This window comes from Nelumbo lutea, chromosome 4 (genome assembly GCF_056320005.1).
Source record: "Nelumbo lutea isolate HS-2025 chromosome 4, American lotus-T2T, whole genome shotgun sequence".
Classification (NCBI taxonomy): Eukaryota; Viridiplantae; Streptophyta; class Magnoliopsida; order Proteales; family Nelumbonaceae; genus Nelumbo; species Nelumbo lutea.
The window spans coordinates 10,530,047-10,545,489 of NC_142687.1; the positions used below are offsets into that span (position 1 = coordinate 10,530,047).

General features: G+C 36.1%; 1 protein-coding gene across 1 annotated transcript; it reads right to left on the minus strand.

The window, feature by feature from the left end:
- Positions 1 to 865: 865 nt before the first annotated feature.
- On the minus strand, positions 866 to 9,042 carry LOC148853869 (putative boron transporter 2). Its single transcript, XM_088984772.1, has 12 exons — positions 7,432 to 9,042; positions 7,092 to 7,174; positions 6,814 to 7,006; positions 6,551 to 6,689; positions 5,872 to 6,037; positions 5,373 to 5,539; positions 4,917 to 5,090; positions 3,803 to 3,898; positions 2,827 to 2,964; positions 2,401 to 2,720; positions 1,506 to 1,776; positions 866 to 1,422 (listed from the first exon to the last, which is right to left on the minus strand). The coding sequence occupies exons 1-12, from the start codon at positions 7,533 to 7,535 to the stop codon at positions 1,111 to 1,113; spliced, it is 2,163 nt and encodes a 720-aa protein (XP_088840898.1). The 5' UTR covers positions 7,536 to 9,042; the 3' UTR covers positions 866 to 1,110.
- Between the last annotated feature and the right edge of the window lie 6,401 nt (positions 9,043 to 15,443).

A 15,443-nucleotide genomic window follows, 5' to 3' on the forward strand; every position in this document is an offset into this window, starting at 1 on the left:
CAAAATTGATCCAATTGGATGACCCGTTATTGGACCCATCAATCATGTCAGGAAACATCAATTCGATGCAAAGAGGTGGGGTGGGATATTGTATTAATGTATGATAAGACTGAGGAATAAAATCAGAGACTAGGAGCACCAATCTGCAACACAATAGCAAGAACTATATTGTGTCATTTTGATCATGCCTAATGATGCTCAATCGGTGGTGCAAACTGAAAGTTCAGAAAAACAATAGAAAGGCCAAAAATAATCCAGTTTAGGTCCTGAGGAAAAAATTATTTTATCATCTATTTAGCCATACATATATCAAATGGAAGAACAGGATTTGTGTTGCCGACCCATCTTAGGTGGTCATATGAAGTTTCTGCTACTGATGATGATGATGTCTATGAGACCTAATCATGCCTATTGATATGTCAATTTGCAATATATAGGGGTCTTTTCCAATCATAGATCCTCACTTCTTACATTTCTTCTAATTGGGATAGCACTAGTTTTTTGGTGGTCATTATGCATACTATGCAGAGGTTCAGTCCTTTCATAAGAAACAGATAAAAGGTTAAGTTGAGAATTGGGCTGGTTTCGAAAATAGAATTGATAGTTTACAACTTTCTGGAATTTGTCCAGATTTTGAAATTTTAAAACGGCATTGAATATGAATTCCTTCTAATTTTGTTTGTGGTTAAGACTAAAAAGACTGATTCGGCCATGTTTACTTGGACCTTCATTTCTCCATTCTTACTTGAGCTAAACTAAGGTTTACAAGTCTGTTATTTCAGTTATATATGAAAGTCAAACAATGAGAAAACCCAAATGGATCATGAAACAATGAAGAGACAATCCAATCCATTATTAGGCAGGATGAAAGCAAGTAGCCCTTCATATATTGTTTTTCAACTGAAACAAGAAGACATTAAAGTAAATATTAAAGAAATAGTAACATATTTCAACCCATATTTGTGTCCATGGACAATGTCTATGCTCTTGTTACATGTTAGAAACAGATACAAAATATGCCACACTTACAAGATAAACCTTAGTTACATAAGCTAAAAATGAGACCTCTCGAGCACAACTGACAACTTACCTGGACTAAGTGTTTAGGTTTTAACTCGATGTTGAACCATGATGATGTTGACCAAGCATTGATGGCCCTGGACTAGGAGTTTGTTTTGCTTCTGGCCCTGTCCCATTAAATCGTGGACTTCTTTTCACCCTTAGCTCACTTTCATGGGGGCTATATGTCCTTTGTGGCACCCGTGGGCTGTGTACAGGCTCTATGCCATCTTGTGAAGTTGGGGTTGAACTTGTTACCTTTGGACTGTAGATATGGCGGATCTCACCACGGCTTCGTGTGATCATATCATCCAAAATTTCCCCACCATCCGTGTGATCACTTCTTGCATAATCATCTTGGGTCTGTCAAGAAAACAGAAGAATTGCTAGATTGGTAATGGGGTTGTAAAGTATGAGCTACTGGAAGCAATAATTAAAGAACTTACATTAAATGAAATATTGTATGCTACAGCTGGGGCTTCTCCGTATTCTGCAGCATCTAAGTCCTGGAGATGGGCTCCTTTAAAGAATTTAGGGAGCACATACTGACGCACGGGGACTAGAAGCATAATCAACAGTGGGAAAAGGACTCCAGCAATAGGAATCCATGTTATGCCAAAACACAGAAGCAAGTAAACCGTCTGGAATAAGGTAAAGATAGCAATTGCCTTGAAGGGCACAGTCTCAATGAATGTTGCATGATACTTCTCCAACACCCTGGCAAGTTTATTAATTGCAGTTAGTGGACATGATAAAAATAATGACAGACTATATGATTGAAAGTAATTTGTTTATGATAATTTCTTGGTATAAAAATATATCTTTCCAATGTTTTAAAATCTTTCTAAAATCAAAACATATTCTACACTAAGGCTATGTTAGGTTTGATCGAAAATAGGAAATAAATAGGAAGTTGAACGAAAATTCTTAAGAACCTTCTCTTTCTCTCTTATTTTCTATCAAACTAAACACAGCCTAAGATCATCATTATCCACAAATCAGGGAAAAAGCTTAAGCGTCATTCCCTAATCCATCCAGAGTTGGAAACAATCTATTTAAAAATGTCTACTTTTCCTACAAGTTTTAATGCTTTTCATTGCTGAAGAGGAAAAGGAAAGGTGAAGCACTGCTGACTATCACATGTTCAGAGGAGTCTAACAAAGAAATTGTTTCCAGTATGTCAAAAGACTTAGTATTACCGGAATCATATGAGAGTTGGAATATTTCAAACTAAAAACCAAAGTTGGACCAAAAGGCATGTCTTAGAAATGAAACTACAACTGACAACAAGACTAAACCACAAACATCATCCTGTAGCAAGTAAAATAAGCAGAAACTTACATATATCTTCGACTTGGTGCAGTGAAAAGCAACAATATCCTCTCCCAAAATTGATTCCCTGGTAAGCTTTCTATAGCCATGAAAGCAAAGTATCCCCAAAGCACCGAAGTTGGAATCTTCTTCAGCAGAGGCATAGCAGCAAAACAGCCACCAACCATCATGGCCTGAAGCAAGTTGCTAAGCCGCTGTTCTTTGACCTCGATGGGTAAAAGATCATCTATTTCTTTTTCTACGTCGAATATAGATTCATCAACTGGTGCATCAAAGTTTCCAGTACTTGAAGCTAGTTGGATTGTGGATTCTTTTAATTCCTTTAGCCCCTGCTCAGAGCACAAATATCAGCATTCAATAAGGAGAGGTAAAAGACAAAGTCAAATCTTATTTTAAGTACCAGTTTTATTTAACATTAGGTTAAGCTTAACTTACCAGACCAGGAGGAGTTTGATAGACTAATGGAGTCTGCATTTGATTGTATGCTTCTTTCATGTTCCCATACAACTGACTCAAGCTTGAATTTTTACAGATACTTTTGTGAGCAGTCGAAACAAGTTTATTGCGCAACAGCTGTTTAAAAAACCTATGTTAATTCTTAAGACATGAAAGCAAAAAAGAACCTAGAGACACTCTATAAGAATTGCAAATATTAAATGCAGAACAGGAATATGGAAGGAAGGTGTTCTCTTATTGAAGGACAGATATATTGCATATGCAGGGTACGAAAAGAAAAAATTAAGTGTGAATCACAAGAAACCCTGCAAGCCAAAACTTTGTTCACATCAAAAGGTCCTATCTATCCATCCAACTCACATATTGCATCAACCAAAAGCATTTCAAAATAATCGATAACTAAGGCCATCCATTTAGGATTCTATCCTTGGAAAACTTTTGCAATTAAATCATTTAATGATTGTCACTCGTCACCTTTGAAAATGCCCACAAAGGTAGCACTAGGAAGGAACGGATCATGTTTCAATCCTCCAATCCTGGTTCAAGTGCTCCCCCCTAAAAGAATGTTAGTTATTGGAATGCAAATTGCAATACTTGAATGGTCTGGCAAAGCAAGGGTGGTGAGTGATCAGATGTACTGGGGCTAAGTGAGTAAATGTAGATTTAATTGAAACTGTGAGGGAGTTACCTGAGGCTAGCTACCTCCTAGGGGTGCAAGTCTGTAATATGACTAATCAACTTTACATTTATAAAATTAGCGAAAGTTATTCATCAAAGAAATTGCAACACTTGAAGGAACTTTGAGGCTACAAAAGAATAGGAACTAATCTCCCAAAAAAGACGATACATTGGATAATTTCAAGAACTAGGCAGAACTGAATTTTTCCCAATTTGAAGAAATAACAGAAAATGGCAAAAATATTTCTGGCTTTTATACATATAAATTAACTTTTACCTGATGTTTCAAGGTAGCTAAGCTCTTTGTGTGCATTGGGGATTGCGGAATAACACCATTGGAAGGAGGAATGCCAATGAGACCACATACTATGACCTACTCAAAAAACATAATAAGAAACATAAGGCAAACGCATATAAAGATATCTCCAACATCACAGGCAATGTAATCAACATGATGTGCAGTTGGTGAAAACAGATTTCAAGTGCTTATGCCTGCATTCATGTATTTGTGTTGGTAGGGAGTTATTATTTATAGAATTTCTAGCTTTTCAGGACATACACCAGGCATGTTTAAATAATGTAGTGTATATTCTCTTGTCATATCTTCTTCTCATATTTATATGTTTTATATGCATGATAGTGTTAGAGAATAAAAACCCAATACCCAATCAAAGACCTCACCTCCCAATTTAAGCTTTTAGGTTGAACGGTTCTTTGAGATGGTATCAAAGCCTGTTTGACCAAGTGGTTTAGTTTTTGATCCTTGCCCCACGCATTATAATTAATTAAATTTCATCACATGGTAAGGACTGGCCTGTGCTTGTCCATGCTTCAAGCCCAACGGGCTTTCGTGTGAGGGACGTGTTAGAGAATAAAAACCCAATCAAAGATGCCTCATTTCCCAGCTTAAGCTTTTAGGTTGAATGGTTCTTTGAGAGATAGGCATGCATATTTTGATTTTTTTTTTTATTTAATATATGTGATTTTTCAGCTGATCATCATATACATGGGTTCTTATCGGTTGATATTTTTGATGTTGATGACTCCTCATACATCTTTCTTTTGCAAAGATGTTAGATAAAAAGACAATTGAATAAGTATCCAATATGAAGCCCATAGAAATGACTTTTGTTAATTGCATGATAATCTTACCAATTGAGTTGATATGCCATTTTACATACTATTACTTTTTTACTGTCCTATTTCATTTATTTAGCAATTCCTCCCATTTTTTAATTTTAAGAAAAATACTCTGCCTCGCTTAAGAAAGGTATGCAATTCATAACCTAAGCAACAAGAGCACCTACTGCCTTAGGTGCACTCTGCAATTTTACTACTGATTTCACCTTGAGGTTGGAGTATAACTTGAGAAGGCAATCATAATAGCTTACCAAGAATCCCAAAAGAAGAAGGTCATAATGGTATGAAGGCGGCTTCTTAAGATTGAACTCCTTTTGTTGAGCAAGTTGGGATGCCACACTGTGATCGAAGTAATAGAGAACGGCAATCATGGTTGCTGGAATAAATGCTCCTATGATATAAAGCACAGGCACATTCAACATGTCCTGCCAAGTCAAATAAGCATGAGACTCTTCCAAGCCACAAAAGCTACAATGCCAACGCAGAACACAGAATTCCTTGGCCAATATTTTTGCATTAATGCAAGAAAATGCATCTGCAAACAATTTATGTTACCATTTGTATAATATGACATGAAAAAATGCACATTTTTTCTTTGTATTGGCAAAATCTATAAAGGTTTACAAAGATGTGGGCGGCCAGTATAAGTTTAGCATGGAAAAGCTGCTGGTAATACTATAATTGTTGTATAAAACTTTAGGAAGCACCTTAATAACTGTCCAATTTGAATAAGCACCAGGAGACCATGGATTTGGGCTGAAAAGGCGCCGTGGGATCCCTTTTGGAACACTGTTAACTGGTATATAAGATATAGCAGTCCAAACAAGCACCATAAGTGGGACCCCATAATCTGCAATGAATCCGCGTAGCGAACCTAAAATAGTTTGGAAAAATATTTATCAGTTAGGTGTATAGAAAGAGGAAAATAGATCATTTTAACATACTAAATTCCAAGGAATATTGAATTCTTCTGTGACAGATAAAATAAAAGCATAGAATACTACTACTGAGTACTAATTATCTCAAAAGAAGGCATCCATTTCATATTCTTCGATTTGGAAGCAAAATCAGATTCAAAACTCAAGGTTACAAAAGAAAGAGCTGTCCCTAACATTCTTCATAATCCACCTCTTAATCAACAACCAACTAACACATACATATTTCCCCTATGCTACATGAATCCCATGTCCAAAAAATAACTAGTACCTGTCCCATAGCGCCATGATCTTGCTTTGCGGCTCCTTAACGAAGTAAGAAGAAGGCCAAAGGACAAAACCATTGCAAACATTCCATTGCCAAAGCGCCATGATGGTGAAAGTGCAGTCTGATTACGGCTTTCTCTCTTTGGTATGCCAAACTCCTCCACAACTCCCTACAGGAAGCAGTTCATCAGTTCCAAGGCACTGAACTAAGTAGAAAAATGATTACACTTCATCTTTAACAAATTATTTTGTTTCTAATAATGAAATTAAGTGGTTCCTTGGGCTGTGCCCGAAAAACATAGCATTTATGAATATCATGCCCATGCCACTGAGACTGGACAGTGAACAAACATTTTCACTAGAAACTTTCATGTCATAATAAAAAAAAACAGTAAATTTAGAAACAAATGCATGTCCATTTTCTGTTATCAAAATTGATTATTATGCAAATCATAGCTCATAAACCCTAAATATCAAAAAAGAAAAAGAAACACAACGAATGGGATATCAGTAGTCACACAGAGATCATGTAGAATTTATTTTAGGTCAGAAGCTGAAATTGAATTGTGACAATGTTCTGAAAGATTTCTGTCCAATTGAGCCATATGCCTCATTACATCTTGCTCAAAACTTTGCTACCATCTAAATGCCCAACATAGATAACAATGGTAAAGCATCCTCACCCGAATAGCCTGCTGCATAAAGAGCATAGCTATGAGCATACCAAAAAGTTCACCAGCAAGACGGGTAAACCTATTGATAATGGAGCATGCTCCCAGAATAGCCAGCAAGAAGAGCAGGAATGCTGTCCAAATGCAAACCCTGAAAACCCAAACCAATATGAAAATATCATTAGGAATGAAAAGATCATTAAGAATCTAACAAACAAGGCATCTAAGCATATAATTGAATATCAACATGAGAAATGAAAATACTTGGGAGTTACCATCCTGTCCAAGCCAAAAAGAGCTTCTGCCCCAAATCTGGCCTGTCCTTTGCAAAGTTGAACATGAATGTGTACATCAGAACAGTCGGCTCGGCAACTCCAAGTATGAGCAGTGGCTGTCCTCCAATAATAGAGTGTATGATGCCACATAGTGATGTTGATGCCAGTGTTTGCACCGCAGTTAAAACTCCATCTGCAATAATAATGAGAAGGAAGCATGTCTAACCAAGTGTTCTCTCAAAGCAGCAAATAAAACAGATAATAGACCGTGCTCCTACTTGTATTCCTCTCCAGTTGTTCTCCAAAAGAGATAACTGGAATTGCTGAAGCAAAGAATATGTATGTCGTGGGAGCAAGGATCCTGAACAATTGGAGGAGTATTAGGATTCTACTTGAATCACATGGAAATAGTAAATAAAAAAACTAGTGTTTTCAAGATCTGATCATGCACAGAGACTACTGAAGCATGTACTTCAAAATTGGTGATGACAGAAACAAAGAAAAGAATAATGATAACTCAGAATTTGTGTCCAGTAAAACCAAATTCCAAGGTCAAGAATCAGAGAGAACAGCAAAAGAAGAACATAATATACCAATATTTTGTGATGGAAACCAGACCTGTAACCTGAACGGAAACCACTAGTCCAATCTTGTTTGTAGCATAACAGTCTTCCTTCGAGATCATTCTTGATCCCACGAAAGGGCACGAACGTTTCTTCCATGATTGGTCCGTAGATATTACGTGCAAAGTAGGATTATACTCGTTTTTCCTTTTTTTTTTTTTTTTTGACAAATAACTAGTTGGGAGAAAAGATCAAACACTGAAATATGCTAAACACACAGGTAGATTTAAGAGACTCGAGAGGTCAGTATGGAACCTATGGTTTCATCTACTAAGATAGTATGAGAATCTATGAGCAGATAAACAGGAAACTCTTGATCGTCAAACAATTTTGGAAGAAAAGGAAAACGTATGTATCCATTTTTTTCTCTGCGTATAACTGACCCCTGAATTGGGCCATGAAAAACTCTGTACAATGGTGGAATATTACATCTCAAAAATATAAAAGAATGAGTTCTGTATTTCGCAATGAAGAACAAAGGAATATGAATGAATCTACAATCAAAGCATGGTTGATATTATCAATTTAACATGGACTGTACGATGTATTGCCGACTGTATATGCAAAAATTTCCCACTTTTAACGAGCAGAGCCCATCATGAGTTGAGAAAAGTGATAATTAGCGGAAGAAAAAAGCACCCTCCATGTGTTGAGCAACTCAACTAGCGGATAACTTTGACAGACTTCAGATCCATTACCTCTGAGAAAGGTTCCTACACATTGACTTGATCATCGAAAGAACAGAAATGCATCATAATCTGAGTGATCAATTACATAGTCAAACTTTTACATGTTATAACTAACTGAGGTGTTTCTTAGAGTGAACTTCAAATGGCTACAGATTAGGAAGAAAGGAATTAACGAGGATTCATAACTGTGAACTGATACCAGAGCTGTCTAGAGCAATATAACGCAAATGGGCATTAACTAATCGAAGCGGGAAAACCTGAAAACTGCAAGAAATCTCCTGAGGACCTTAACGTCAAATGTCGGCAGATCAAGTAGAGAGAAATTAGCGAGAACCCATGAGCGTAAACTGACCGGAGTACATTCACAAAAGCATACGAATAATCAACAAACTAAGGAACACAAGGAGCCAATACCTCCAAAATTACATTTTTCAGAAGTAGACCCTTGAGAACTTGCAAACCAAGAGAACCTGCTTGTTGTGTATGGTTAAAACTTAAAAGACCTGAGACTGATGAGAGACAGAGAAAGAATAGCAGAACAGGATGCAAACCGCAACAGAACAGTTTTCGAGGCTGTAAATGAGTATCTAAGCAAGAGTAGCAGAGAGATTCAAGCACGCAACCACGGAAATGGATGCTTTTTTTTTGTGTGTGGCAGAGAGATTGTTAGGTGACTTAGCATATATATAACACTACTCAAGGGTTGAAAACAGAAAAAAAAATGAAGAAAAGAAAGCCAGAGTAAAAGTTGCAGTAAAAAATAAAATAAAAAACAAGCAAATGCGTATTTTTTACATTAAAATAAAATAATGGAAATTTGTTAAATGTTAATAGCAGTTGCAGAGAGAGAGAGGGAGAGGTCAGAGATAAGATGACAAAACCAACCATGGAACCGAAAGTTTATGAATTATGACTACAAAGAAAAACAGAAAAGACCTCAAGCGATCAAAAGAGAGGAGAGGGCGATTTGATTTAAATACATGAAATGCCCAGAATACCCCTCTTTTGTCCAGTATTTGATCTGATTATCTGCGGGTTATCTTAGGGATAAAAATCAGGATTAGGTTTGATCCGAATTCAGAAATCAGAACCTTCCTCTTTTGATCACGGAATGGTCTCAACTCTCAAGTCTCAGACTCTCAGCCCATGCAAGTTCTTGACCTCCGACCATCCATTTGCATTTGGAGGCCCATTTGTGAAGACTGAAGACATGTTTTGAATTTGAAGCGATGGGACCCATATGTCAGGATGATGTGGCATATTATGAATGGCACTGTAGCCATGGAGGACTTGGAGTCTATGTCATGTGGCAAGAAACGCACTTTTTCTTCATTATATGATTGATGATGTGGACATCTAATTATACACGTGTATCGTGATTTTCTTGTCCATTTTATATCGCAATGTATTTTTCCGTTTTTTTAACTTTTGCTGAAACCTGAAAGCAATATTTATTAGTTATGTCATTTTCACGCCCCTTATCATTCAGATGGATCTCAAGCTGAACCGCTCAAGTAATCATATTTGGGGAAATTGCCACTTGTCAGGGGCAAATGGGCCAGTTGGTAAGCCGACAATGAAACAGAAGCTGGCATTGGATGAGGATACACGTAGAGTAATGGTCTGAATCTGCTATTCACACCAGGCGCCTCACAGACACATCCTATCATGTATTGAGAATATCTTCTATACTTATTTATTATTCATGCGAGATATTCCTAATACAAAGTGGATGTGTATGTGAGACGCTCATTTGTGAGGAGCAGATCTTGTTACGTCTTATGAAGTTATGATGATTGATGGGATATATAGACACAATGATGTTGAAAGAGTGTTGGGACAGTTTTTGGTGGGAATAGATTTCAACTATTTTGACACTGAGATTTTCTATTTGCAAAAACTCTGTATACTCTGAAAGCATGGAAATCAGCCACACATTTGGAAATCTCTTCATATTACATGTACGAAGATTTCTAATGTATGTAGCTGGATACTTACGAGTCAAAGATCTGAGCTCTTATTTGGAATTGAGATATCCTGTCCACTAAAATCCTATCATCATATTACAGCTGTACATTGAGAACATCTCTTTATAAATGATTACTTTTAAACATGGATAGACTTTTTGTGCATAGAAAATCCAAGTTCATTATTTTGGAGTTGTTTCCGGCTGAAAAGTACTTCTATGGGTTTTGCCTCTACATACAGAAGTACTTTTAACTTGAAAACTACGCACACTTTGGAAAATTTATACAGCTACTGAGATTTTAACTCTAATTATTTTAAACACGGAAGGAACCCTCATAATCCTCCTATTAAAATTCTAAATTAGGCAGTGTATCCTTCAAATAATCTAACCTTAATTAATTTTCATATATGATGTATTAAAGGATCAAGAATCGGTGCTTATTACCCATGGCATTTTACATTAAAACTCAAATGAATAAGATATTGGAATGACATTTTGGATCTTTTGTGAAAATAGGATTTAGTCGGTGCAAAGCCCGTTCAAACAATCAACATAGTCTTCTATTGGGAATTTCTTCTTATGAAATGAAGTATAGAAGTATGGAAATAATCTCGATACAAGGCTGTAAAGACTGTTCGAAACAGACGGGGGCCTTACACTGACTGAAGCCGATCTAGAACCAATTAATGACTTGAAATGTTTTGACAATATCAACTGTATTAAGTACATTTGCATTCAATGGTATACAGCCACAGCCCACAGACGATTATTGACTCAAATAATGGCCCATTGTTGATCGTTTTCAAACTGTGATAGCAGCTAGGGTTCTTATAATTAAAATTTACTATATATATATGTATGATATTTGAGGTTTTTTTTTCTTATCAAATCAAAATTAATTATTAATTACCCATAAAATCTTTTGGTGACAGATATTTTAGAAGCATTCGGGGGGTACTTCGGCCATTCACGATCACACTACATCAGTATTAACCCAAACTGTAATGTTTGTCTTCTTCGTTTGAACTTTCAAGGAACATATTTTTATAAATTAATATATATTCAATCCATTAAGCAAATAATATCGTTATTATTTATTAGAAATTAAAGCAACATCCATCGATCAGCGTTACCCCCATGAATGGCCAGCAGATATTTTCCGAACAGATGAACACTCATATTTTAAGATTTTATTATAAATATTACTATTTGATCTACCACTGCTCCTACTCCTCTTCTAATATAAATATTAATACAATAATTGATTAAACAAATCCGCCAAAATGTGGATGAGACGAAAAAGAAAAGTAACCAAGCTAGTTTTTTAAACATTTTTTTAGAAGATATCTATCTATTCTTCTAAAGAATTGATAGATCACTCTGGAGATTTTTTGTTTTTAACTCTAATATAATAGAGCTAGGGATCATGACCATGGATATATATCACAGCATAAATTGACAAGGGAAAGGTTTGATCACTCTCGAGATATTTTTTTACTGCTGGGTTTTTATCTTTTTTATTTGAGAGGGGTGAGGGGTTCGATAATTTATCTTGATTGGTTTTCTAAGTAACCCATCTCATGATCTTATTGCTTGTCTGAGAATCCAACTTATTTATCTTGATTACTTTCTAAGTGATCCATCTCATGATCTTGATTACTTTTTAGAGAATCCAACTTATTTTACCAGGTTTTCCAGTTTTCCCAGTAAATTAGAAACTGGGACATTAAGGTCTCATTCTGAAATAGGGACAGGGAAATTGGTAGATTCGATAGAAAAGAAATAAATTTGTGTTCATTTTTTAATATTAATGAGTCTCATGAAAAAAAAAAGATTCAAGAGCAACTCATTTACCTCGAGAAATAATAATACTCTCCTTACGTTTGGGTAAATTATTTTTTCATGCATGCTGAAAATCACTAATATGTAATTAGACAATATTATTTCTTTAATAATATCGCTTTTTGGATAAATTGGTCATTATACACATTTACCTGAAAATACAAAAACAATGATAAATGCTCTTATCCAGATAAATACATGGTTTTCAAAACCGGACCGGACTGGATGGTCAGTCCGGAAAAACCGAGAACCGGTCACCTGACCGATTTTGTTTTCCCCCAAACCCGCTTTTTCCCCCCAAACTGTTGATTTTAGACAATAAACCGCTGAACCGGCCGGTTAACCGTTCAAATGGTTTTAACCATGTTCTAATTTTTTTAATTTTTTTTGTCAAAATGGGCCATTCGTTCAAGTCGAATGGCCAGACCGTTTGAACCAATAACCGGACCCCTGACCAGTTCAGTCACTGATTTATTTTTAAAAACCGTGGATAAACATATTTTCCAGGAAACACATGTTCAAATAAGTACATTTACCTAAATAAATTACTTATCAAAACTCAAACGAAGCCAAAGTCTGAAATCCCTTGATAAACCCTAAAACATTAATCCTGCTCAACTTAAATCAGTGTAGCTTATTTGTATGCATGAATTCATGCATGTGAATTAAGTTTTTACTTTCTACTACAACGCAATGTTAATTACTGCTTCCATATATTCATTATTTCAAATTATTGAATTGAGTCCAGTTCAACCCAAACCCCTATCACACTCATTTCATCACAATGTCTCAGCCATCCAATAGAGCTTGGAGAATTATCAAATACCAACATAGGTTGAGGATCCCACACGCTTCTCTAGCCAATTATATATTATATATAATGGATGCAGCTTGAGTGATAAGATTGGAAAACATATAATTAATTAAGGCGCTGTTTGGATAGATTTTTATAAAGTACTTTCATATAAAATAGTACTTTCGTTTTTGTACACGTGACCACCCTCTGATACAACTCTCGGCCCTACCTCTGCTCATCTTTACTGGAGTTAGACTGCCATTGTTGGTCTCAACCACCAAACCATCGGAAACCGTCACTGGAAGCATGAATAGACATGCTTTTACCAAACAAGAAAGAATACTTCACAAAATTTTGTTTCTAAAAGCATACTTTACAATTTTTTTTTTATTCAAACGGCTTTCAAAACAAAAAATACCAAAGTAAAAGCATTTTATGTTTCTTTGTACTTTGGTATTATTAAAAGTACAAAAATATAAATACATTCAAACAGCGCCTAAATATTTTGATTGTAAAATAAAATTCATGTCACAGGATAACAATACAACCTCTTCCAATCTCAATAATCAATAGCGTACACCAAATTACTTTTTTTTTTATCTGTAAATTTCTAATGTCTTTTCTCCATGGAAAAGAGGGAGGAGGGATCAAGGGCGAAGCCAGGGGGACCCGGGGGGGAGCATGGCCCTGTCTATGGGTCCAAAAATCCTTACACTTAATACAATTTTCCATGTGAATTTTCTTCCATTCCCTCAATTCCCACCCAATAGTTGGCGTTTCCTATGGTCCATTCATAAGTTTTGACCTCGCTCCACCCTCAGAAAGTAAGGCAAACCTTCACAAATTTCAACTTTTTTTTTTCTCTTTCAAAGTCTAAGTAATCTATCTTATCATATCATAAAACCCCCACGTGGAACATTTTATTATTTCTTGGTTTCTCTCTTAGTTCATCAACCGCGTTTATATCTAATCTACCTCTTGCTGATAAAGAAGGAACAAAATAACAGATAAATTTTTTAGGTGACGTTGATACTAAGAAGATAGAGATTTGGATAGGTCACGCATGGACTGACTTCCTTTTCTTCCTTGTTTCCTTTTATAATTTATTATTGGGGTGGGCCGGTGGGAGGCTGACGTTCAGGATTGCAACTTGGTGTGTTGTATGGTGATACGTGAAGAGCTAGCGGAGTGGGCGAGTGAAGGTGACGGAGACCTGCAGACAATGACAACTAATTAAGCTCAGATGGCACAAGCTCGAGCAAGCAATAAGCTATAACATTATAAGAAGCCGATGATCATAAAATGCACTCTTCCTCTGGACCTAAAACAATTAAGCTTAACTCATCAAATGGAGATTTTCATCACATCATTCTTGTATTTATAAACTGCATGATGATGCACTCTTGCTAGTGCCGGAGCGACGTATTTACAGTCATCTAGATTGGATGCCCCTTGTTCATGGTTTCAAAGTGACGTATTCTTATTGCTTAATCTTCCCTCCAAATTTAAAAAAGGAAAATTAGAAGCTGCAGGTAGTTTGAGCTAGATAGTTCTATAATTGTAATTTAATTAGGTATATAAAGAGAAGTACGTAAGCAAAGAGGATGCTAGATTTACGTGACTCGGCTTAGGAGGAGCTAATATTTAGGGGTGCAAATTGAGCGGCCCCAGCGCGAGCCTGAACCGGCTCAACCTAGAATTTTGTATGGGTTAGGTTTGGTTCTCGATCCTCAGGCCTAAGAAGTTGGGTTTTTTTTTTATTTTTTAAGTCGGGCTCAGGCCTAGCCCTTAAGTAGCTCGAACCTGACCTGAGCTCGGCCCAATTATATACATTTATACATATATGTGTATATATGTAGATGTTGCATACATATACATATATATATATATATATAGCGCTCAATCCGCTGCTTGTTGCCTGAGAGCAAGCGAAGGCTGCAAGTTCAGGCGCCCACTAGGGTGCCGCAACGTGCTTTGCCGTTGCAGCAAGATATATATATATATATATATATATAACTTTTGTATAGATATTTTGCATACATATTTACAAACATTCATAAATATATGTATATATTTGCACACAATACATTTATATATGTATAATTTTAAATTGGATTCATTGACCAACTTGAATGCATCAAATTATAGGGCGGGCTAGGCTCGGGTTGGAAAAATCAGGCTTGACCTCGGCTTGGGCTGGACTCGGGTCTTAAGTCTAAATTTTAGCGCCAGGCCTGGGTTGACCATAAACCCGGCCAACCCGCCCGACTTGCACCCCTACCAATATCCACTATACAAAGCTATGTGCTCATAACCTTATTCATAGAAAGCCCTGAATCTTAAATACACCAAAAGTCTTACATTTCTCTTACAAAATAAAAGACTAACCCTCAAATACATAACTCTTTATATTCAGTTTAAACCTATAAGCTGAATGTAGATCAGGTCCATACAGCCATGGGGTCCTAGGCTTCCACCACAAATCACTATGAAACTTTGCCTTTAGATTTTTCTCAAAAATTAATTCGAAACAAATTCATGAAATGATTTGCCACAAAAAATTCAAGAAACAAACATAACAAATCATGCAATTGATCAATCTAATTTCGCTCCATGCTTTTCCTTTAATTAAGCTTGTCTACTTTCATTTGCATCTAAGAAATTAAAGCTGAAATCTTCTTAATTAATTAAAGCTCTCACTAACAGAGATG